This window comes from Cupressus sempervirens, chromosome 2 (assembly GCF_028749045.1).
Source record: "Cupressus sempervirens isolate cs-2001-9-10 chromosome 2, ASM2874904v1, whole genome shotgun sequence".
Classification (NCBI taxonomy): Eukaryota; Viridiplantae; Streptophyta; class Pinopsida; order Cupressales; family Cupressaceae; genus Cupressus; species Cupressus sempervirens.
In genome coordinates, this window is record NC_143119.1 from 711,499,553 (window position 1) to 711,526,151 (window position 26,599).

The window sequence follows — 26,599 nt, forward strand, 5'->3', positions numbered from 1 at the left end:
ATTCTACTACCTTTTTGAAGAACCTAACAAGTGCAATTAGTTTGAAGTGAAAATATTCCACAAACCAAACAAACCCTAAAGGAATGACCTATGAAAAATGTTCCTTCTAATTTGTAAAATGACTCTCCCTAAGATATGCCAGCTAAGTTTTTGTATTTTTCTAGGCTAAAATGATGACTATGAAAAGAAAATAAAGGTTATAAATGCAAGATACCAATTACCTATGTATGCTAACCACTAGAGAGGTACAAGTTCTAAAAAGAGAATGGTTGGGATATGGTTTATAAATATAGAAATAATTTACAAAAATAGAAATTCATGAGCAAGAGAGGTATAGGTACATAATGCTCCTCATTCAACACCAAACATGTAACAAAATAACATTACACAAGAATCTCAAATAAACATTGTCATCGATACTTTCCTTCTAGATTCAAACCATGAATAGATTCAGTTCTTACTTAGAATTACCCTCAAATGATGGAGAGATTCTTTCTTTACCCTAAAACCTCAATTTCTCATTCAATTCTACTACTCAGTACCCCACAACCAAATACAACAAATCATGATCAATTATATTTACAAAAGATGTTGAAAAGTTTCAAGATATGTTCTAATTTTGTTTCATTGGTGAGTGTATTATATACATGTTAGGATTTATAGTGTTATAACAACAACTTTAAGAAGACTAAGATCATCATGTTACCAATATGGTTACAATTAATAGAGATCAATTTTAGTGAATGAAGGCATGACACATTTCAACAATGGAAACAAAACATTACTTTTAATAACATCAAAATGTAGAATGTACCAATCATCAAAATAAGGAACTTGGCGATAGAACTACTAGGATTTATAGTGTTATAACAATAACTTTAAGAAGAATAAGATCATCATGTTACCAATATGGTTACAATTAATAGAGATCAATTTTAGTGAATGAAGGCATGACACATTTCAACAAAGGAAACAAAACATTACTTGTAATCACATCAAAATGTAGAATGTACCAATCATCAAAATAAGGAACTTAGCAATAGAACTACAATGTAAATAGTGAAGAATCATTATCTGTAGCCACTAAAGAATCCATATGTCTTTGGTTTCTCTCCCTCCCATCTAAAAAAAGATTCAACCTTTTTGAATGGAGAATGCACGTGCAACAATGTTCCATATGCATGGACAGTAGGTGGAGCTGAAAAAATGCACCACGTTTACATTAATGACTTGTATAAAAAAATGAAAACATATTGCATTTTTCATCTCCACCTTATGTTCTATGCATATGAATTGAGATTGCATATTGAACTAGGGCCTCCTTTTTCATTGCCTAAAACCAAGAGATCGACATAGTTAACATTTAATACTATCTGCATTAATTTGATCCACTCAAGCATAGTATTTTAATTTTTCTTTGAAACATAAATAGTAGAGGATATCCAACATATTAATTGCCAATTCCTTTTGAATATGTTCACTAACAGGATCAACTCACAAATAGAAAACAAAGTGTCTAATGCAAATGCAATGAAGAATTGAAGTATTTCTTTAATTACTTTAGATACCTAAAAAATAGAAATAGAAACAAATTATCAATATATAAAGAAGAATTTGAGAGCATTACCAAGTGTTTAATGTTTTCATATGTCCTTATTTCATTCTTAAAATATATACAAGGGAGTTTCCCCTCCTAAATGTAGAGGAATATCACACTATGAAGTGGTTTATAATATAGTTGTATTTAGTTTTTCACACTTCCATTGGGCACATTGTCAAGAGTTTCAAAGTGACAAATCTATTTATTGATAGATAATATTTATCACAATTGTTACTAACTATGGTGAAGTTCTCCAACCACTCGATGATGAGACCATATATTGGTGATTAGTTTTGATAGGTTTAGTTTGAGCTTCACTTGGTTTCAAAAATCCTTTCATATTCTCTACTTAACAAAGCCAACCACATGAAGGTGGAAGCTCATTTGGCCTCTTCCCCACCCCCCCACCTATAATCAATCTAAATTCTCCATTAACATATAAGTAAATATTGCATTCATTCATTCATTTAAGAATTAGATCATTAAATCATTATATTCACATAACATTCATTAATAGAACATACAATTCATTAATAGTATAAACATTCATCAATAATTCATGAACACATCAATCATTATAATCACATAGCATTCATTAATGTGACATATAATTCATTAATACGTATAAACATTCATCAATAATTCATGAACACATCAATTATTATAATCACATAAAAATGTTCAATAACATGATATAAAATTCATTAATAAACAACATTCATAAAAAAATCATCAACACATTCATCATCAAACAAGGTTTTTAACATTCATTTTTTTTCTTTGATGTTTATCGAAGATAAAGGCTAATAGGCATGCATTGTGACTATCTTCAGCATTCTCCTTCAGTTCTTGTGGTTCTGATCTTATGACATGATACTTCCTCTTCTTTTTTCAAGCACAAGGCTAATGTGACCCTACAATAAGAAATAAATGGGTTTAATTCTAAACATTTTCTTTAATGGTATAAGTATTTCATTAATCTAAAGGATAGGAATTTTTATTTACCTCATCTTAGGATTAACCTCAAATAGAAATCAAAATTACATGAAAATATAACCAATATCAAAAAATAATAGAATGCACAAAAGAGAAAACAAGACACCAAGATTTAACGTGGTTCACCCAATCCTTGGGTTATGTCCACCAATAGCAAGTCCAATATTATTATTATCCAGTGATTACAATATGCAATCCCTTACAGCTCAATACCACCACAAAAAGCTACAATATCACTATTACATTATGAAATCCCTAACCCTAACCCTTTTTATACAAGCTTTTTACTACCTACAAAATTAGGGCTACAATAAGTCGTCCAATAGAAAAATAGTAGCTAACACCTTTTACAATATAAGGGCATTTTTGGCTTTGGGAGCGCTACCCCAAAAACCCCTACCCCTTCACCCTAGCTTGTACTGTGACAAGGAGCACACCTGGGGTACTGCTCCTTGACCTTGTCTTGGGCGCGCTGTCCCCTAACCCTCATAGAAATAATATGGGGAGAAAATCATGCTAAATAGACCTTTGAGTCTGATTAGGCTCCACATCACAACACCTCATAGTGCCATATCATCTATTGTCACATTTTATTCAGCCTCAACCTCAACATGCTCAACACTAACATCATGCTTGACTCCAACACCATGACATTCTGCATACTCAAAAATTATCACATAAAGGTTACACCAATTGAAATTTAGGTTGTTTAATTTTATTAATAATTACATAATTAATTTTCAATAAAAATTGAATATGTACCTTTATCACCATGATGCACATCATGGCCTTTGTCATGTGTAGGATGTGTGCCTTTGTCATCATGAGTAGGATTTGTGTCGAAAGTAGAAGGTTGCACTTAAATGTCATGTGCATTGTTATCATTGTTGAAAATTAACATCAAATAGATTATTTCTCATGAAGTTCTCAAATTTAGTTATTATTCATTAGGCCTATTTACCTATGTGTGAACCAATGCACCAAAATCTTCTACATCTCTTTGGCCACTAGAATCTATGTGGTGGCATGCAACTACTACTTTATAGCCTTTCTTGAAGCCAATTTGTTTAACTCTTTTGTGGCGCTATATTAAATTCGATGCCCTACATTTTTTGCATAATATCATCAATATTGAATGTATTGCTTAATTGTAATTTTATATTAAAAAATTTATATGAAATTTCATTTACTGCAACTTACAAGTCATGAATGAATTTTCATATATCCATCAAAGCCAAGATGGTGTTGACCAACCTTATCTTTTCTAGCTTGTGCAGCCTTTGATGTGTCCTATAGCCTATATATGTAATCTTAGAAATATGTTAAATTATATAAATATAAAGATCACTAATTTGTGCATAATTACATTAATGCTACTACATAACTATTTTTATCAAGTGGTGGTTTAATTCCTTTATCTTTTAGTCTTATCACTTTTACATCTTCAATGATTTCATTCCACTCTAGTTGTGGAACCATAGCAGGATGCTCGTACATTAGGTTGACCTTTAAAGCCCTTCTATATTGGTCTCTCATAGTCTTTAGATGTTTGCAATCTTTTTTAATAATTTTGGCTTTGTTAAAAATATTTTGACCAAAGATATCCTCTAGAGATTTTTTGAGCTAATCTTTTAATTCAGGGCCTTGGGAATTCCACCTTTCAACAAAAAATAAAATTGTTAGATAAAAAATTTAGTTTAAGCTATGTATCTTGAATATATTACAATGATAAACAAAAAAATATTCTACCAATTATATGAAGCTATGTACCTTTTATGTAATGTGGGCTAAAATATCTTCAATGTTAAATCATAAAAAGTTTCATAAAAAATATCATTTCCTGCAAAATCATCATGGGATCATTAGTTAAAAATGGATTATGAATAAGTAAACTAAATTTACACTCTAAATACAATTTTAAAGTACCTAGAAGCTTAGGCAATTTTAAGGGAATCATAGCTTTCTCGACCATCAAAAATGATGCCTCCAACTATCTAGTAGAAGCAATAAGGGTTGCTCTAGGAAAGGATGGTAAATTATCACCAATACTAGTATTTTTTCTATCATCATGAGAAGGTGTACCTGTCACTGCACAAAGTTAATCAATGTCATACTATAATCAAATAAACAAGAAACTACAAATCAAATCATTTGTAACACAAAAAAATGTAGAAAAACAAGGATTTACCAACTCTAGTTGCAGTAGGCATGGATGTTTGCATGCTCCTTGTTGTCAACCTTGTAGTCAACAATCTTGGAGTGTTGGTTGGCCTCATTGAAGAAGGCATATAAATGTCATTAGGACCTAAAAAATTATCATATATACAATGTATTATCATTTTAAAATATAGATTGCACAAACATGACAACAGTAATATAAAACTATCAATAATAATCATGAAAAAAATAGTGGTGCAGTTTTGACTATTAATGGACTGCAATAGAGAAATATTGGTGATTTTGATGATATCACTTCTGATAGTTGAAAATTGAAACCATATACCTATAGAATTTGCATAAGTACCCTCGTTAGGTGGAACAACTCAGTGAGGTCTCAAAAAATGTTGTAACAACAAATACATATTTTGGTTCATGATCCATAAATTAGTATAAAACATAAAGTTTTATTGAACTATTGTCCTAGCTAAAGATTTATTGTTGCTGACTTCCAAACAATGTGCTCTCTGACACAATTTATTTCTCATCGCCTCTTTCTCTTCAGTTGGATTTAGATCCATCACAAGTGCAAGAATTTATAGATTGATGCTTTTGAGGCTCTTTTTACAAATGCTTATAGGGTCATTGGTATATGTGATGTCATCATCTCATAATATTGTGTTTGCCATATCAACAATTAATTGGTCTTGTGTAATTGGTTCTTTTCCCTTTCCTTAAGCATCAAATTGTGACAAAAACATCAATAAAACAATCAAAACAACTTGAAAACCTCAAGGAAAATAACATAATAATATGACATTTTAAAAAATTGCAATTACATTTTTTTATATACAAAAGGTTTACCTATGCTGAAGAAGGGGTGGGAGAAACATCCCTACCTCTATCATCTGATGGATTGACCATGTCACCTTGTGACAAAGAATATATAAAAACATCAACATAATGAAAGGAATAGTCGACTTAGCAAAAAAACTTATCAGTAAAATTGTATATTGTATATTGGAGTTATTAGTTGGAAATAATTAGTTTAAATACTACATATATAGTACTTGCAAGTCCCATGATGGTAACTTTCTTTATATCTATGTGATCCAAATTGTGATCTATTAACAGCTCTTCCCCTGTCCCTATTGATTTTATCACACATACAAAAATATGGTTTCCCTCATGTGCCTCAAAAATGCAATTGGGTTGCTTATTAGTTGACCTAGGACGCGTACTATTTATAAAACTTGCAATGTTCCTTGTTGTTTTTGGCTTCCATCAATGTATAGAATAAATCTTTTACTTTGATCATTTTCTTTCCATTGTGGATAATTCATTAATAGTGTATACCTATGCATACTTTTTTTATATTGAACTATCTGCATCCAATTATTGTAATTGTAACAAGGTCCTACATTCTCCATCAATTCAACAACTTGTTTATGACTAACATTTATGTCATCCATTTAAAATATGCCCAAACCATGTAATGATGGTGGAGCTATGTGAGATATTCTCTTTTTAACACAAAAATTAGTGTTAATTGGAGGTAATTCCTTGAGTACCCATTCTTTTTGAAGATGAGTGTACCTCATGGGAACCTTGATGTGACCCTTGTCTCATCATCATAAGAACATTACCCCCCTTGAGCAAGGAAAAATTGCATGTGTTTATTGAATTTACTTCTAATCTCTTGACCTCTAGTTTGTCTCTCTTTTGTAGACCTACTACATGTCTCACTATCCTCTTCCATTCCCGCATTTCCCTCACTTGAGGAAGACAAATCTGACAGATACCTATTTGGTGGTACTTTTAGCCCATCAAATCAAAGATATAGTTGAAGAAGTGAAATATCTTGCTATAAAATGAGGCTAATATTGAGGAAGTTGGCCTAAAGTTAATCTTGAAGGTAAAGAGAAAGCAAGTATGCAATAAACTTATACCTCTCTATCCATGTCACTATGTATGATCCTCATCAAAGGGGTATAGTTTCCTACATATGTAAATCATTTTCCTTAAGTTAGTTACAAACTACATGATTCTTATGCTATAAATTACATTGAACATAACATGAACAATATGCATACATCATAATCATTATATACTTTTTAATTTGCTGCCTCTACAAAAAATATATTATAAGTAATCTACACCAAGAATTAAGCATTGTAATAAATATTTGCACGTAATTAGCACCTAATACATTTCCATTGATCATTTCATTGATCATCTTCTTCATCCATTTCATCATCATTATCACCATCACATCCAAATCGTCATAATGACCATCACCATCATCATGATCATCACAATGACCATCATCGTCATCATCATTGTCATTATAACCATTGTCATCATTGTTATGTTTGGCATCATCATCACCATCACCACCATCATCATCATTGCCACCACCACCATCATCATCACCATCATTACCATCACCATCATCACCATCACCACCATCATCAATGCCATCACCATCATCATGAACATCTTCGCCATCATAATCATCATCTCTATTTTCATCTTTGCCATCATCGTCATGTACTTCATCTTCCACTTCTTTGGTATCTTCTTTTTCAATAATATTATACTTTACCAATCTTCCTCTTGGATTGTGTCTAACAACAAATGACCAACCCAGTGTATGTGGAATGCCAAATTAAAACACCTTCTCACATTGACTTGGAAGAACATAGGGCTCATTTCTAACTTGCTCAAATGACCTTGTATTAATCATTATAAATTCATTGTCATGCTCAATAATAGTTCTATTAGGATCATTTAGATTTAGTCATATCCTATACCTTTTGACAATGAATAGAAATAGTATGAAGGAATTAAAGTCGCACTCAATTACATCATCCAAAACACCATAGTATTTATTTTCATATTATTGAGGATGCATGTTGTTTCGAAAGGAAATATTAGTGACCTCAAAGATTGTAGTTATCACATAATTACAAGTTCTCTTAGTGTCTTCCACCCTTTTTTAACAAAATTTACAGCCATTGTAGTACATAGCTTTGTGGTATTTAACCTATTATTTTTCAATCATGTCAAAATTATGCATCCATCCATGAGTTGATATTAAACAAATAGGTCATGATAGATTAACTTATACATACCTCTCCACCTCTTAAACCATTTGTCAGATCAATTACCATTGGTGTAACATTGGAATATCTATTACGATGAGCTTCTTTAACCAATGAAGCAACACTTTCCCATGTTAATGAGTGACCATTTTGTTGTCATCATTCAATCCATACCATCATCCAATCAAGATGTTTGCAATATGCAAATGATGTGCATCCTACTCACAAGAAATTATATAAAATAAATAGACCAGTTAGAAACAACTTATATTGATGATGGATAAGAATTAATTAACTACAATAACATCTTATAATTACCTCTCACTTTCCTCAATCTACCTTTCCCCGTCAAGTACTCCCCTTTAAATCTATTAATGGAGTTGAGATCTCAAATACAATCTACATGGATCTTTCATGCAAATTTGGAAAGATATTCACTAATGTACACCATGGTCTAGTATATCATATATCCCTCCACCATGGAACCCTCAAGACGTGCTCTTTGTCAAACTAAGCCCTTCAAAAAATTTCAAGTGCTTCTCAAATATCCACATTGACCTAGTTGGTACAAGTTCACACAATTCAATCTCCCCAACTAGATGTATGAGCTAGTGCTCTTGTGCATTAAAAAAAGTTGAAAGTAGACACATTTGCATCTCACACAAAAGCTGATAATTTTTCTCTTCCAATGCTTTGTCTTTTTTATCAATTTATTTAAATGAAAACCACCTAGAAGACATTCATCATGAAAAAATATATTAGCAAGAATCTACCAAAAATTATATAACAAATTACAAAAAAAGAAGAGCCACACAAAAATAATATCTATACAACAAATCTAGCAAATAACACTTCTAACCTTATATATTTTTCAAGATCATATATAACTTGTTCGACTCTCGTGTTGTCAAAGTTGTGTGGTAGAGATAGATGTAGAATGTACTACAATAATAATAAAATGATCTTTTCAATATATTATAAAAGAAAATAATGAAAAGTGGATGATGTTTTACAAATTTATTAAAAATAGAGAACATGCCTTACCTTGATGAAGGTATGTCAATCATGTGTTTTCAACACTGACACAAAATCACCTTTCTTTGATATGAGATTGCTTATGTTTGTAGCCAATCTTGTGCAAAATTAGTTTCTTTATGGCTTTGAATATGGCATCAGTTTGTTGTTGAGTTAATAACCAAGGAATGACACTCGTATTAATCTAGTTTTCATTGCTATTTGATTCAAGGAATAACTTCAATACATGATGTGATTCATCAACATCATTACAAATTTTGACCATTTTTTCTTTGTCACGCCTTCCATCCAATATTTTGCATAGTGTCTATGTTACATTCTTTACAATATGCATAGCATCAAACACATGCATAGTTGGGAGGTGCTCGTAGTACAGAAACCTACTAAAGTGTCTATGATGGATTTTAAGTCTTTTTGGAAGTTGTTCATTAATGCCTTGACGACCTTCATGAACATCATTACTGAACAAAAGACAACATCAAAATTTTATATTTATTCAAAAAACTACATTAGATGGAATGACATCACATTGACAATTTATTCTATTGTATTCCAACTTCCATATGTGAGGTGTCATTCTTCGTGGCTTTGATGTTGTCTCTTCTTTCCCATTGAAAAGATATTTTTCAGTAATTTAATACTTATGATTTTTGTGGAGAAAGTTTCTATACTCATCAAACACCTACTTTCTTAAACTTTTTGAATATGACATTTCATCTTTGGACCACAAATTGGACATGCAAATCTTCCCTTTGTCTAAAGACCTACAAGATTATGTATAATTGGATGACATGCGTACTAGAAGATTCATATTTATTATTATCACATGCAACTTAAACATACAATGAAAATGTGTTAGCACTATCACATACCAAAAATATGTGTTAGTAGTTTTGCAAGCCAAAAAAATGTGTTAGGCCAAGGGCATCATGTATTGTCCATACAAGCATTGTACAGAATTAAAATTGTCTTTCACCAATTGGTCTAGAGATGTCATACATAATGACCCCATTCCATAACTCCAACAACTCATCAATCAAGGGTTCAATATATACATTCATATCTTTCACTTGGTACTTACCTAGTTGAATGAATATAAACAAAACATAATTATTATGGTCATTTTGATATGGTGTTTATAAATTAATTTTGATGACTATTAAATGAAAAAATATTTGGTACAATCATTGCCAACATTATGTGCTCCCTCTTTACGCACATCCAATGAGGAATGTTATTGTTAATAACAAAAACAAGCTAGATCGAGTAAATAGATCTCATCTCTCCAAATGGTTTGACACCATATGGTGCCAATGAAAGCTTTAGATTACGAGGTTCTTCTTTAAATATTGGGCACATATCTTCTATGTCTTTAAATGTAGAACCATCCACAGGCATTCACATAATGTCATATTGACTTCTATTGCATGCATGGTAATCCATAAATTGTGCCAAGCTAGTGCACCTAAATAATGATTGCAAATATGGAATAATGGGAATGTATCAAGGACCCTTGTGAGGCACCTTTTGGGTTATTTGATCTGATCGATATCTACTAATGTGACAATCAAGGCATTGTATTGCAAATTTATGTTGTTTATGATATATAATATGATCATTGGGACATACATATATTGTTTGATACTACATTCTAATATCTTTCATAATGGTCGATAATTCTTAGTAAGAGCGAGGTAGAATGTTTAATGGTGGAAACAAACACTCACCTATCAACCTAGGGAAAAAAATGCTAATATGAAGAACATTAATGGTATGCTATCATAGAAGATGACAAAAATGACAATATAACTTAGCATACATCAAATTGTTACATTGGATATACCATTCATAACCTTGAAGTTTACCAACAACAATACATTCGAGAGAACTGTTGTTTGGGAGCTTTGCTACAGGGGCTTGTATGCATTTTCAATTACAGGTATATCAAGATTCTCATCATCATCATCATTAAATGTGCTACGATCATCGTCTTCATCATCTTCATTAATTGCACCAATAACATCTTCTTCACTCATTTTCTCTAGCACATTATCAACTGCACCAATACCAACATCTTCAATTGTGTTCTTTGCCTCAAGGTCATCTTCTTCCATGGGAGCATTACCTTCTGCTTTGAAATTCACACCTCCATGTTCCACCTATTCAAAATCCACATTTACCAAAGGACAAAACCCTTACCACTTCAATGTGATCATGTTGCCTACAATGTCTCTGAGTTGTTGTGATTAGAATTCTTTTTTCCTTTAAGCCCTTACATTTTTTGCAAGGACAATAACATTTTCCATCACCTTTTCTTTTGAACTAAGACCACAATCTAGCAATTGTCACCTTATTTTGTTATGGGTTCATATTGTTGGGTGTGGACTTTCTTCATAGGCACTTTCTTCTCAAATGTAGCAGGCACTTGTTCAAGGTACAAACTAAGTAGAGTTGCACATTGATCATCTAAAAAAATTAATCCTCATGTGGATTTATATACCCTTCAAAATGCAAGGATGAAAAAATTGCAAGACATGGTCAAAATCGAACTAGGTAGTGGAACTCAAATTCCAACACTAAGTCATAATCCAACCTGGTGTTGGAATTCCATTTCCAATTCATGCTCAAAATCTATACAAAATCTTTATCTTTTGGAAACATCACTGATAAAGAAACATTTAATTAAAATGTATCAAGGAGTATCAATAAGAAAATCAATGAATAATACGTAAAATAAAATATCTATCAGAAGTTAAATTTCTTCCATTGCAAAATAGTGTAGAACCCGATAGAAAATGCAAAGAGCTATCTACCAAATACTTTTTAGAGTCTCATTATTTGGTATTTTCTATGTTTTACTAATTAACATTTTCAAAGAACTTTGGGGTTGGAAGTGTTGTCAATCACTTAAATCAATAGTAGAAGGCATAGTTTTATAATACTGAAATTAGCTCTCTTTAATACCTTTCTAACAATGTCAGCAGTTTCAAATTTTGGGCACCAAATAGAAACTTATGACTCCACCGAGTTGGGGTATCCAATTTCATAACTTTCTGGAATTTTGTAATTTTGCAGTTTGTTTTTTTCTCCAAGAAACTCTTCACTTTGAATTGGTTGGAATCCTAAGAGAGTTGGCATTATAGATATATTTATAGAACTCATTTTGTGTAAGTTACTAGGGACTTTTGATGCATACAACTCTCATTACAAGTTTTACTAATGCCCATTTTGCTCAATATACTTCCAATTTCCACATACCTATTTACTACAACTAAATTCACCATTGAATTAAGATCATTGAAGACAGAGAATAATGAAGAGATAGAAAAAGTTAGACAGCTCAATTGAAGCAAGAGTTTGTTGATTTGGATTTGGCAAAATAAGGAATGAAGTTTGTAATCAAATTTGTAGGTGCCTATTGTGTTATAGTTTCTTTTGAAGGTGGTTTTGATGTCAAGTTCAAAATTGAAGGTGTTTTGTGAAGCCTGCGGACTTAGAGATGCAAACTGTTTGCCAGTTATCTTTCAAATTTAAAGCTTATGTGAGGTTGTGATGGATAAGTTTTACATCAATTTGTGACGATTTTATCAACCCCTATGGATGTCATATCAATGTTATTTCAGCTTTCTTTGTTGACATATCAATTCAATTGTTTTGGTATGAGCAATTTCCAATGAAGTCTGCAGATTTTTTACAATTGTTTGAAGCATTTTTGCATTGCAATGTATGTCTAAGAGAAGTTGTTGATTTATATAAGTGTGGTAATGGGGTGTTGTTTGAGAGCTCATTAAAGTATCTCCATGAGTGGAATTTGTGGCAATTATTTTGTGGTATGTACAAAGAGTCCCCTACATCAAAAAGAATACTATAATGCTTTCATGCATTTTGAATATCATGGTTGTTTTAAGTTTTCAAATTTAAGTCAAGTCAATTGAATGGCTTTTTCAAGGGGTGGGTGTGTGTGTGTTTGTCTGTCTTTCTGTGTTTGTGTCTGTGTGCGCGTGTGTGCATGTGTGTGTGTGTGTGCATGCGCGTGTGCGTGTGTGTGCGTGTGTGCGCATGTGTCTGTGTGTGTGTGATTAACATTTACATATAAATTCTTAAGTATTTTTCACATCAAATATGTATTAAAATCTTCATTCATATTATGAGTATTATGGACAACCTATAACTTGAAATGATATTTGGGTTCCTAAGGCCACAAAATTAGATTTGATACTATAATCAATTGTATAGATATGAGGAAAATCTAATTAATACATCTTTTGTAGCACTCTTAGAGCGAGGAAGAAAGAAACGACCTTCTAGTCATTCAATATCACCCTAGTAAGTTGGAGCTTTGGAATTTTAAGATAGAATTTCCTTTTTTTAACTCGTATGTATCGTAGGAAACACATCATGAATATTTAATATTGATTTAATAAAAATTAATAAAATAAAATATTTATTTCGATTTAAGAATTGGGTTGGATAATATGATTTTAATTTCAAATTTTCAAATGTTTGAAACAACTTTTGTCAAAAAGAAAAAATCTTAATTATTACAATTTTTTCTCTACTCTATACACTAGGGATTACTATTTAAAAATAAACATAAATATTTTATTTAAAAATAGTACACATAGTATAAATTTTCTTCGTAATTTGATTAAAAGAAATTTATTTTTTATATAAGTTTAACTTACATTATTATTTAATAAACTTTATCTTTAGTAAATTTATATTTATTATTCTAATTTCTATTTTTACCATTTAATAAATTACAATAAATTTTAATTTAATGTATCTATCTACATTGTATTGACTTTAAATTTTGGTTAATACAAGAAACCATAATATATAGTACACAAGTAGATTGCAAATTTAGGCATTAAATTAAATTAATTTCAAACTTTGTGTTAGGCAGTACTCAAGCTCTCCAAGAGCTCTTGCTATTTTATTCAAAAGTGAAGGAAACTTTAATTTTGGCACGTACAATCCATATAGTACAAGGAAAAAAATCTAATGACTCTAATTTCAATGTTTGATGGTTAATCATAAATTATTGGGCCTTCTAGACACAATGGCAATGTCAAGAATGGTTCAAAGTGTCCCGAAGCTCAACTATAATCCCTGGATCTAACAACTAAAATCTTCCTTGAAACTCTTGTAAATCAAACAAACCATAACAAAATTTGACACGATAGAAGGCAAAACATTCTCAAACAACCTAGATTCAATAGCAAAATCATACACCCATCAAATTCTTCAAGACCTATAATAACTCTTGAAATTGGGAGACTACATATTCTTTAATACAAGAGTAGATAGGTGATTCTTCAACATCCCCCAAGAGGGGATAGCAGGAATAACTTGCACAATAAAATGATTGATTATATAAGTTAAATATAAAGTACACAATAAAATGTTTTTCTTAAAAAGATGATATATGATATTGTATCAATAAACATGGCACAAACAATAAATGTCTAAGAAACTAAAAGTAAATAAAGTGAATATGGCCGATTATAATGAACTTTTAAAATACTACCTAATACGTAACCCATGAAGAGTTCTCGACCCACAACAAATTAGATATATAATGAAAGAACAAAGAAAAAGTGTAGTGTTTAACCTTATTCACAATGACAATAACTCTCTTTAATTTATGTTCACAATACTAATAACAACTTTAAACTTCAATGATCACTTTTACTAACAAAATTAAATTATAACAAAAGTTATCTGTAAAATAAGAATTTGATACAATTAAACTTAATTAACTTATTCGTTCGTGAAATCCCCAGACTGGCCTATAAAAATAAAATAGACAAATTAGTTTTCTCCAAACACTTGTGTCAAAGGAAGAGACAATACATAAGAGCAAAAATTCTTCGTATGAGCTGCAATTTATTTCAAAGGGATTATTGCTCTGAAAGAGGGTTGGATGGGCCATCTTGGACAAATTGGATCAAGACTTGGCCCACGGTTTTGGAAACTCAATGAGGTTTCTAGGATCTTGGAGTGAAGATTGGATTGATTTTAGGTTTGTGTTATCCAATAAACGAGTTGGTTCTCAACTGATACCCACAAATATTATACTTCTCTATGGAAGGATTTTTAAATATATTAATACATTTGAATATGCTGTTCTCGAGTATATGTTGCAATAGTTGTCCCAAAATAGTGTCGTATATGCGATTTAAAATTAACTGGCAATAAAAAAAAATTATTTATTTATTTTGGCATATTAAGTGTGGGATTGCATCACATGCCTCGTTTATATTTGTATAAACAATCAAATTAAAAATTAACATTTCAGTAGACCAGAAAACCCTGCAAGTCGAGAGACAGACCAGCTACCAAATACAAGGAATCTAAAGTTAAACAGAGATTTTGAACCAGACCTTGGAAAGCTAAAACTAGAAAACAAGCCATTGCTCTCAAGTTAATCTTTTTATCATCTATCAATTCCATTGAACCATAAACCATTCCCACATGCACATTGTATGTTGTGACTAAACATTGTATATTTTCAGTTTTCCAGCTAGTAGAGTTTTTTACAACAAATTCAGGAAACATTGAATCCCCTTATATTAGAAAATTACTGTCACCAAAATGAAGAAGTTGAGCCAACCTGAAGCTCATTAAAAGAGCACTAGCTCTCCTATGTGAGCTTTAAGGATGCACCAAAAATAAAATTTCCATTTCAGACATCATATAATGCAGTCAACTCCAGAAGCACCACCTAAATTTAGTTTAAACCTGTGACTCTGAGAGTTCATTTTCTTTACTCCATAGACAGATTGTTAAACTCATTAAGCATTGAAGTAGAGCAAGTTGTCTTTCAAACTAGTGGAAAGGAAAACAAGCCGTGTAAGGCCTGCTCTACAAAGCCCATTGGTAGACTTCATCTGGCAGTGCATCATTCTCACGGTTAACTAAAAAGATGGTACAAATGCTTGAAAAGTAACTCAGCGAGATCCACCTAAAGGGGTGAAGTTATTCAATCCTTTCCTCGGTACTAGTATTTTTGAGAACCTGCCGCCATTACAAAAATAGAAGTTGAAATGGAATGACATTCATATAATTATGTATTTTCATACAGTATATCAATCAGACACCAAGTGTAGAAATAAGATATCAGGCTATGAGATCGTAGGTTTTCAGTCCATAAAAAATTCAGTGTCCTGCAAGGAGGCTGAACTTTACTAGAATCCACCACTTGCATAACATCTGTGATTTGCATAATGCAAGACAAGGGATAGTAATGATTTTATCTCAGCTGAATTCATGAAATCGGAAGGTATTACCAAACACTGAACAAGCCAAAATATTTCTAAAAATTACAGATTTTGACAACATGGAAATTGACACAAAGTGTAAATTAGCACATTTGTGGCTCTTTACAAGAATAGGAAAGGAACAGCAATTTCCTTGAAATATATAATTGAGATCTCATTCTAATCCAACCCCTTGAATTCATTACTTTGTTAACACATTATTGTACAAGATTTGCTTTATCAAATGTTTACATTTTACAGTGTACAATTGGTACAGGAGGTAGCACTTTAGTGGCCAAGATGGAAAGAATCCGAAAGCTTTTCGAAGTTTGAAGCAGCAGATGAATGCATCCAAGGTTGGCAAAGGCTCACAAAGGAACTGGAAGCATCCACCCCCTTGCCTCCGTTAATGGCGGAGTTGAGGACATTGTAATGCATGACAACTGAATTGTATATAGCTTTTGAGAAAACTTCCTTTACCTGAAACAAGAAATGCAAAAAACTTCAGTGTCACTAAGGTTTTCAGTTAATATTTTGTAGCTTTGGTCTGATAAACTGTAGTGTATATATATATATATTACTATTATTTATATATTAGAGAGAGATAATTTATAATGATTAATATTATGAATAGATATGTCTCTGAAGAGACATGTCTATTCATAACTCATTCTCCATATAAATATATTGATAGCTGCATTTGAAAAATATATACCATAAAAAAGCTATGCAACTACATTTGCAGCAATCCATAGAATTAACATGGTATCAGAGCTGGACTGCAGATGTAGAAACATAGAAAGATGTATGAAGAGAAAAGACAACAGAGATTCACCAAACACATATGGAATGGAACATCTAGGAATCAATTTGACAAAGCAAATCAAGGAGAAGAGGAATACATACATGACAGTTCCATCTGATGGTTTTTCAAAAAAATTGAACTGCTAATGCGACAAATTGAGCACAATATAGATATATACAGTTAACGCATGATTAGAGGATGAAAAGGAAAATCATAATTTCCTCTTGCTGTCGATGGCCAAGACCAGTAAGGTGGAATGCAAGTTCTATTCTTGTTTCCAAATGAAATCGATTCCTCATGTTTGGCATTTCATGGTATCGAATGGTGATCTAATGTGCATCCAAATCAATGAATAGGCAAGACAGTTAATGCCTTACTGGTAACGGTGTGTAGTTATAAGTATAGTCTTGCCATGATATTATTGGCTTTCTAGCTATCGGTAGCAATTTAAAGTGCTGTTTTAATATTGTTGAAAGATGTCAATCATCGATTTCTTGGGCACATTAAACCGATTAAAGCGGTATGCTTTGTATTACGTGTGTGAACAAATTCCGAAGTAATCCAAGTTTGGTATGGGTTGGTGGCATAATCTAACATTAGTTCTCATCATTATTTATTTTCATTGGTTACAAAAGATCCCAGTTTCTAGTTTACGGTATCAAAGTGTTGTCAGGCTTCATATTTTGATCAAATTAAACAACTCACATATTGGAATATAGTATTGGTTCTACTGGCTGTGATTGAAAATTGAAAAAAAAAAAGACCGATTTCAGTTAAATTAATGGATTCTGGTCATTTGATGTGTACAAAGGGTGTTTGATAGAAGGCGTGGCTTGACTCAAACATTTCATACCGGTGGTTATGAGAAAAATGTCTTTGGAGCAGGAGGTGGAAGTATAGTGGGATCTAATAAAGGTGCCAAGTGTACAAACATTGAAAGGGCTAAGTTATAAAAGGACCAAAAGAAATACATTTCATCTTGGAACAAAATCTACATGTAAGGTGAATGAAAAGAATGTAAGGTGATCGGTGCCAACCCATTAAGGTAAAGTATATGTGTATTTTTAACTTTTATATATTATTTAATTTTCTTAAATTACTAATATATTTGTAGATATATGTTAATTTATTTTTTATTTATTTAGAACATAGAAACATATATATTAGTATAAAGAGATAATTATATGTTATATGGAAAGTAATAGAATAATGAGATGAGTATTTTTATTATATTACTTTTGTGGTCAACCTCTTATTTGTATGTCTATATGTACTATAAGAATTATGTACCTTGATCTTTTTCTTTGAAAATGTCATTTTATTATAGGCAACCTTGAAAGAGAGGGAGCAAATAAAGGATATGGCTTTGCCAACCTTCAGTGATCTTGAACATATTGATTAAGAGGGAATAGACCATGTTGAAGATGGATTCTCCAGTAATCAATAAATCATGGCAGTCAAGGGGATTGTGATTCCTGAATATTTTTCAAAACTATATGGGCCTACCTATGTATATCATGAGGTAGTGACAACTTCTAAATGATTATCACTTGTATTTGTAGAAGTTATTGAAAAGTGATGATCTTACAATAACTTAATCTGTTATGATGGATATCTTACAATGTCTATACAGATCATGATAGATTAACTTTGCATCATGAATGTTTTATGGTACACATTATGAGAATGAGAGTGCACATACCTTATAAACACTTTTGAGTACATGGTGAATGGTAGCAAATTGATGTTCAACAGGCCATTATACAGAGTACTTGGTGAATGTCAAAAGAGTTGAAATTCAAGAGGCCATTACTCACGATACTTGGTGAATATCTTGCAACTTAACATTCGGGAGGCCATTACTCAAAGGCGCCTAGTGAATGTCAAGTGAGTTGACATACAAATGTTGAATGAGTCAACATTCAAGAAACCAAAATGTCAAATGAGTTGATATTCAAACGTCAAATGAGTTGACACCATAATGTCAAATGAGTTGACATTCGATTTTTCTTATATTACATTAAGGTATTATATGGTCATGTGTTTATCCTTCCTAGCTAAGAGGGAGTGTTAATATTTTGTAGCTTTGGTCTGATAAACTCTAGTGAAGATGTGTGTGTGTGTGTGTGTGTGTGTGTGTGTATATAAGAGATGTACATATATATTATTATTATTATTTATATATTAGAGAAAGAGATGATTTATAATGATTAATATTATTATGAATAGAAGGGACATGTCTATTCATAACCCATTCTCCATATAAATATATATTGATAGCTACATTTGAAAAATATATACCACAAAAAGGCAATGCAGCTACATTTGCAGCAATCCATAGAATTAACATTTTCTAATACCTACGAAATAAAGTTTTAAACATAAATTGTGCATAAAATATCAAAACAATATTTGATGCTTGAAATAAGTTATTTTGCACATTTCTCTTTACATCATAAATTAGTAGACAATTTTCTTGCAACAATGTATGCGTGATTAGTTCTAAACTCTACAAAAATGTAAAACATCTTAATATGTTTCACAAAATGTCTTCAATTATTTTTTATTTTTTAAATGAATATCTCATGCCGTTGTCGTCTGTGAAATCACTGAGAACAAATTGAGAAGGGATGATAAAACTAACAAAAAGGGGTGACTTTGTAAGAAGTTGACAAATAACAAAAGGTTGAAGCAGTGCATGGATAAGCAGTACTACTTGTTTTTGGTGCACTACATTCCCAGACTTGTACACACTAAAATGTTTCTCAATTTATCATTCCTCATTTACTTGGTTTGCATCTTCTTGATGGAACAAGCAAATACACCTTGCAAACTAGGGATCAGAAGCCTCTCTAGAAATCTGATAACTTTGCCAATGTGGAATGACTAGTCCAAGAATGAAGTAAATTCTTCAACAATGATCTGAAGCGAGAGATTGATAAATGGCTACAGATGAAGTCATACAATCACAAGAGGAAAATGAAGAGTAGCATTAGGATTAGTAAGAATATCTCATTGTGCCTACAAGTGTAAAGCACCTGAAACTTCAAGATGATGAAAATGGTGGAAATGCCTGCACAAATGTCACAAACCAATAGTCATCGATCAACTTGATGAAAATTCTCTACCAACAATTGTGCAACTTCATGGAGATGCTATTGATGATTCCCTGTAGGAGCAACCACAGTTGCTTGAATATAAAGTTTATCCTTCAGTTGTGCCTAAGTCGTGCATGATCGCAATTTTTCCATGTGAAGGGCTTCCTCATAGGATCTACATGAGCTATGAGGTTCCTGAGGATACTAGTGAATTACATGAAGACTGTGGATTTGGACATTGATGTAGTCTAAGATTGGCTTCTTTAGGATCCTGGTGACTTTGGACATGACAATATAGCACAACAGAAATTTGACAAGGATGTTTCTATTAGAATGGAGCAACAGAAGCTAGAGTCACTCTTCACCAATATGATGGTAGTGCTGACAAATATGGATACAGTGGCAATGGTGGAGTGCGATGCGCTTGGATTCGTGTTAATGCAAGACCATCGTCATGGAAGTTGCAAGATTCACATGACTAATGAGAATCTAGAGAAGGTTGGTATGCGTGATCCCATGAAGGTTTTGGATTGGAGTCCCCATGTGTCTTAAGATTGGCTTCTACGGTATCCTTGTGGTTAGCATTGTTTATATCAGAGTTGCACAGTGGAGGCTTGGTGGTGGTCTACTCATCTCAATTGAATTCAATTATGCTCATGTGATTCTGAAGAAGCATGGAGTTTCCAACAGATATAGTTATCAGCGTCCACACATGGTTTGGGATCTTGGAGTTTGTGGATCGCTTGACAACAAGGCAATCTTTGGGCGGTGAGGATTTGTAATGTCCCCCAAATTTAAAAAATACTTGAAATAATTAATGGTCCCAAAATTTAAATAATATTATTTGGACCTTTAATTATTTAATAAAGGGGCCCAATTTTTTTTAATTATCTTTTGCTATTTGTTGTGTCAACATTCTTTGTAAACCCTCAAGAGTTTTCTCTGAAGGGGTTTTTATGTAGGGCATGTAGGAAGTTGTTAGTATGTGATTTTGTATTATTTCTCTGTACTGCAAATTCCAATTGGAATTATGTATTGTTCATCATTTTGGAAGTGGAAGATCTTCCCTACTTGGCTATTCCAATTTTCGTGTGATTCAACCAGAGTAACGAGAATCACCATAAAATCACCTGAATTGGTGATTCGGCGATTAGATTCAGCAATGGCGATTTTTTTGGAGTCGAAAATCGCCATTGCCGATTTCTTCAAGTGACTCGCCGATTCAAGCGATTCAGGCAAAAAATCGCATGAGCCGCTTGGAAAAATCGGCAAGAATCGGCCGCGAGATTCGCCCGCGGCCAATAAAGTATAGAGTTGTAAAATTTTAAAAAATTGCTTGTTTTTTTTACTTTGTTTTTGACCTATTCTCTTTGTTATAACCCTAAAGGGCCTTCTATTTGTTTAACATGAGTAGAAGAGAGGAAAAGTGAGAGAGAAGAAGAGAAAAGAAAAGCCATAGGTTTCTAACCGGCAAGAAGAAAGAGCACAAAAGAGATCAGCAATCCATTTGGGGAGGCCATCAATTGCATTGGGAGCATTAGGGAGCCAATCTCAACACTCCTCAACTCATTTGCAAGAGGTAAGTGCTCTTTTTTTTTTTGCATGTTAGTGTATTATGCATTTTTTGTTAAATTTTTATAGTTTTCAAGATTTTTAGTTTAAATCTTGAATGTTTTTTATTTTTACTAAGTTGCAAACTAGGGTTTGTTGTTTTGTAGCTTTTATTAGCTTCAAACTTTGATATTTTACATATAAATTTTTATTGCAGCAGCCTTTGCTTTCATTTTTTGCAAATTCGCAATGGGTAGAAAAGATGAATGTTGGAAATATAATGAAGAGTTTCCTGGAAGAACCAAATATCAAACAAAATGTATTTTTTGTAAAGAAAAAATAACTTCTGGGGGTATTTATAGATTGAAATACCACATTGCTGCTATACCTGGACACGATGTTACAATTTGCACTCACCAAACTCCTGAGGCAAAACGCACTTGCTTAATGGCATTAGAAAAAATTGAAAAAGACAAAGCCAATAGGAAAATGCAACTTGAAGGGTTAAGGGGTATTGGCTCCCATGTTCCCGCATCCGCATCTGCAGCCGCATCCACATCTGCATCTGCATCAGCTTCTGCATCTGTAGGTTGTGTTGGAGAGGGTTCTTCTAGGCCTCCTTTTTATCCTAGTTCTTCTGCTCGTGCTAGTGCTAGTCGGTCACATACTGAGACAAAGTCCCACACCAACCTATTGCAGCCTAGAGTGCGGAAAAACAGAATGGATAGTTACTTTGTGCCCCGCACTACTCCTAGTTCCCAACCCACGCTTGAGGGCATGGGTTTGAACAAGGAAATTCATGATGCTGCCAGAAAGGAGATATGCAAATTTTGGTACTTTTGCAACATTCCATTTATTGCAGCCAGGTAATTGATTCTTTTTTCGTTGTTTTCTTTAAAGTTAAAATTAAAAGTAAAAGTAAAACTTTAATTATATTTACTTGTTTTATAATTTGAGTCTTTGATATCTAAATTTTTATTTGTGATAGGGCTCCTTATTGGCAGAACATGATAGACGCGGTTGCTATTTGTGGTCCGGGGTTTAAAGCCCCAACTGAGGCTGAGTTGAGCGGATACCTCTTGGATGAGATGGTAGAGGACATGAGGGCTGAGCTCGAGGAGAACCAAAAGGAGTGGATTGCAAAGGGTTGCACCATCATGACTGATGGTTGGACAGATAGGAGGAATAGAACACTCCTCAATTTTCTTGTATCCTGTGGAGGTAATTGATCATTCTACTTTCCTACATACATAATTGTAAATTTTGATTTGTTGAATGCTAATTTGTTGATGATCCATTTAATTTTAATATTCTAATTCGTTGTTTTGTTACTTGTAGGATATAGCATGTTCATCAAATCCATTGATGCTTCCGCACATGTAAAAAATGCCACATACTTATGTGAGGCTATTGAGGAAATCATAGCAGAGGTGGGAGAACAAAATGTGATCCAGGTGGTGACGGATAATGCAGCAAGTTATGTTGCTGCAGGTAAACTTTTAACTTTTCAAGTTTTGAAAATAAATTTATTTGAATTTTGAAATTTGAATTTCTAATTGACTTAAAATTGTTGTAGGTAAACTTTTGATGGAGAGGCACCCCACCATATTTTAGTCCCCTTGTGCGGCACATTGCATTGACCTCATGTTGGAGGAAATTGGCAAACTTGAGTTTGTCAAGTCATGTGTGGAAAGGGCAAAAAACATATGCAAATGCATTTATAATCATTCATTTGTCCTTAGCACAATGAGGAAGTACACAGAAGGCAAAGAGTTAGCTCGCCCAGGTATCACGAGGTTTGCCTCGAATTTCATCACTTTGCAGTCCTTGTTGACATCAAGGGATGAATTGAGGAGCATGTTTGTTGGGCGGGAGTGGATTTCCTCTTCCTATGCTACGACCACTGTAGGGATAGATGTGGCAGATTGCATATTTGATGAGGATTGTTTTTGGAAACCCGCTAGAGAAATCCTGCAGGTAAATTTATTGCAATTTAACATTTAGTATTTTACTTTTACTTTAAGTTATATTATTTTATATTTAAGTTTTGACTCAAGTTTTTTGTTTTACTTTATATGTAGGTCACTGAGCCCCTTGTAGCTTTGCTACGAACTGCTGATGGGGAGAAGCCTTCTATGGGCTACATTTATGAGGGCATGGATAGGGCCAAGGAGGCCATCAGAGCCCAATATGCAGGAGTGCAGGAGAGGTATGGCCCTATTTGGGACATCATCGATAGGAGATGGCAGAATCAGCTCCATCGACCCATCCATGCAGCAGCTTACTTTCTGAATCCAGCATATCGTTTCCGTCCTGAGTTCAAGGCAGATGCGGAGGTTCTCACTGGCTTATACACAGTGATTCAGAGGTTGAGTAGCGATGAAGATAGCGCTGCTGCGATTGTTGAGCTAGACCAGTTCAACAATAAAGAGGGGCCACTTTTCTCTAGCAGGATGGCCATAAATGCTCAGACAACACTACAGCCAGGTAAAAATTAAATAATATATTCAATGTTCATGAATCTAGATTCTAATCTTAAAGTTGATTATGTAATTTTAGAGTTAACTTGTAATTTGTAAATGAGACTAATTGTTTCTATTTTCAATTTTTCCCTTATTGCAGATAGATGGTGGCAAATGTTTGGGGCCACAACCCCAAAACTTCAAAAAATTGTCATTCGTATTCTGAGTCAGCCAAGCAGCGCTTCTGGATGTGAGCGCAGTTGGTCCATGTTCGAGCACATCCATTCGAAGAGGAGAAACAGGTTGACAGTGCAGAAGTTGAATGATATTGTCTTTGTTCATTACAACCTCCGTCTTAGGATCAGACAGATTTTGGGCACTAACTCCTCTCCGATCATTCTGGAGGAGATTGATCCAGAATCAGAGTGGCTCACAGAGGTTGTGGATCCAGTCTTCACTGAGGAAGACCATGTGTGGGTTGACCAGGTGGATATAGAGGCTGAGGCAGCTAGAGCACGTTCTTCAGGCATTGGTAGATGCACACGTGCACGCACAGGCACAAGCCCTAGCGACGTTCATGAACCCATCTTACATGCGGGAGATATGGCTCGGCAGTCCTCTAGGACCTACATTAGACGCCTTGCTACTAGGCAGACTGGATACTCAGAGGCTGAGGCTGAGGCTGCAGCCGAGCTTCTGGATGATGTTGAGGATGATGATGATGACTATGAGTCTGAGGCTTGAGCTGGAGCCTTGTTTTTATATTTTGTTTACAGATATTGATACTGAATCATTGATAGACATATGTTTCAAACTTTCATGGATCTTCATCTTAGATTCTTACATACATTTATGATTTGATGTCTTATGGATCATCTTACCTACATTCTATGATTTAAATCATTGTGATCATTTGATTTCTATTTACTTCAGCTAGCCTACAATTTACATTTTAGATAACATAGTTACATATGTGATGGATTTTATGTTCCATGTTTATGTATGTTAAGTTTTAACTTCTATTTGATGACGTTATAGTGTGTTTAAGTTATATTCAATAAAGGGTGCATGAAATAAGTTTTAAATTGTTAAAATCTTTAAATTTAAAGGGTTTTTTCAAATTTGCCGATTCATCGCCGATTCATTGCCAATTCATTGCCGATTCACGATTCGATTCGGCCTTGCCGATTCCGATTCTTGTTACTTTGGATTCAACCCTCACCCTATTCTATCTTGTATTACTTTGCTTTGGATCTGGCACATCTGGAGCGCCATCTTTATTTTGCAAATATAATATTTTGAGTTTTGGCAAAAAATTGTTATATCTTTGTGTCTGACTTTATTTGATTTATCCAATGGATTATGTCTTCCCCTCAGCAAATCCAACTCACTCCCTTCAACACATTCCTCAAACAACATCATGGCATCAGAACTTTCCCTTGGGCACATTCTCTCAGGTGTTTCCCTCGAATACTTCCCCTTGGGACTTTCCATCAAGTACTCTCTCTAGGGTGCTTTCGCTCAAATACTTTCCTTCAAGTACTTTCTCCTAGGAACTTCCTGTGAGTGTGTCTCCTCGAAAAAACTCATGTTTGTCGTTGGGAACATTACAATTTCTAGATTTACTTCTTGATCTTCATCAAAAACCTCTTTCTTCCTTCTCTCTATTTGCATCATTCCCGACCATCCCATGAAGATCTTTTATTCTCTATCATTGTTTCAACTTTCTTCATTGCTTACCTTTGATAAGTTATTGTTGTTTCTTAAATAAGGACTCTTTTGCATTTGCAAGGATCCTACTTTTTATAAACTTGCCTATGGATCTTCTTTTGATGATAATTTATTCCTTTCTTCAGGTATCGATCCTCTTCACTTGCCGCTTTCATTCTTATTTTGCAAACACCTAAAAGAAAATGTCATATTCAACTATAGTTAGAGCATTTAAATATTTACTTACCTTGATATTTCTTGGATCCTTTCTTTAGCTCTCTCATGAAGTGAGCTTCTTCCTTATTTGTTTCATGGCTTGAACTCTCACTTGGTTCAAGGTTGCCTCCTTAATGCTTTCAAGGCTGCCTTCCTTAATGCTTTCAAGGCTGCCTCCCTTTTTTATGGCAATGAATCATACTTCATTATTTCATAGACAATAAAAGCACAATGCAACTCATCCTTTTTTAATTTCTCTAGATCTATGTTTTTTTTCAATCGCCAAAAATTTGGAGTCAAATCTTAGAGGTGAATGCCTTAGTACCTTTTGAGGAATCATGACTTCAACTTTTACTCCAAGGCATAGACAATAAAAGCGCAATGCAACTCATCCTTTTTTAATTTCTCTAGATCTATGTTTTTTTTCAATCGCCAAAACTTTGGAATCAAATCTTAGAGGTGAATGCCCTAGTACCTTTTGAGAAATCATGACTTCTTCAACTTTTACTCCAAGGCCCTTATTCTGCTTACTATCCCATCAAAACAAAGCAAATAATTTACCCTAAATGCTTTAATGCCTACCTCCTATTTTATAGCATTGAA

At 33.2% G+C, this 26,599-nt stretch overlaps 3 protein-coding genes across 5 annotated transcripts in view; 2 read left to right on the forward strand and 1 right to left on the reverse strand.

Moving 5' to 3' along the window:
* Positions 1–15,308: 15,308 nt before the first annotated feature.
* ATS1 (phospholipid/glycerol acyltransferase family protein) overlaps positions 15,309–26,599 on the reverse strand; it is a 134,654-nt gene continuing 123,363 nt past the window's right edge. Inside the window, exon 12 of one of the 2 annotated variants that reach the window (XM_089815125.1) lies at positions 15,309–15,912. In XM_089815125.1, coding sequence (XP_089671251.1) covers positions 15,874–15,912 — 39 coding nt within the window. In that variant the 3' untranslated portion in view covers positions 15,309–15,873. Of the gene's footprint in view, positions 15,913–16,207; positions 16,635–26,599 lie in introns of those variants that run through there. The other variant, XM_089815123.1, reaches the window with a different exon arrangement.
* Positions 20,110–22,843, forward strand: LOC149575357 (uncharacterized). 2 transcript variants are annotated; one of them, XM_089815128.1, is made up of 3 exons: positions 20,110–21,636; positions 21,826–22,474; positions 22,597–22,843. In XM_089815128.1, the coding sequence occupies exons 2-3, from the start codon at positions 21,858–21,860 to the stop codon at positions 22,835–22,837; spliced, it is 858 nt and encodes a 285-aa protein (XP_089671254.1). In that variant the 5' UTR covers positions 20,110–21,636; positions 21,826–21,857; the 3' UTR covers positions 22,838–22,843. The 2 variants fall into 2 exon arrangements, with proteins under 2 accessions (XP_089671254.1, XP_089671253.1); XM_089815127.1 differs by having other exon boundaries at positions 21,829–22,474.
* Positions 22,988–24,936, forward strand: LOC149575358 (uncharacterized). The gene is made up of 4 exons (XM_089815126.1): positions 22,988–23,099; positions 23,185–23,585; positions 23,690–24,095; positions 24,231–24,936. Exons 2-4 carry the CDS (start codon positions 23,253–23,255, stop codon positions 24,812–24,814), a joined length of 1,323 nt encoding a protein of 440 aa, XP_089671252.1. The 5' UTR covers positions 22,988–23,099; positions 23,185–23,252; the 3' UTR covers positions 24,815–24,936.

Excerpts from the sequence above, each read along its gene's own strand:
- LOC149575357 (XM_089815128.1), top strand. The coding sequence starts at position 21,858 with ATGGGTAGAAAAGATGAATGTTGGAAATATAATGAAGAGTTTCCTGGA. Across the intron at positions 22,475-22,596 it reads ATTCCATTTATTGCAGCCAG|GGCTCCTTATTGGCAGAACA; the intron begins GTAATTGATTCT and ends TATTTGTGATAG.
- LOC149575358 (XM_089815126.1), top strand. The coding sequence starts at position 23,253 with ATGTTGGAGGAAATTGGCAAACTTGAGTTTGTCAAGTCATGTGTGGAA. Across the intron at positions 23,586-23,689 it reads CCGCTAGAGAAATCCTGCAG|GTCACTGAGCCCCTTGTAGC; the intron begins GTAAATTTATTG and ends CTTTATATGTAG. Across the intron at positions 24,096-24,230 it reads TCAGACAACACTACAGCCAG|ATAGATGGTGGCAAATGTTT; the intron begins GTAAAAATTAAA and ends CCCTTATTGCAG.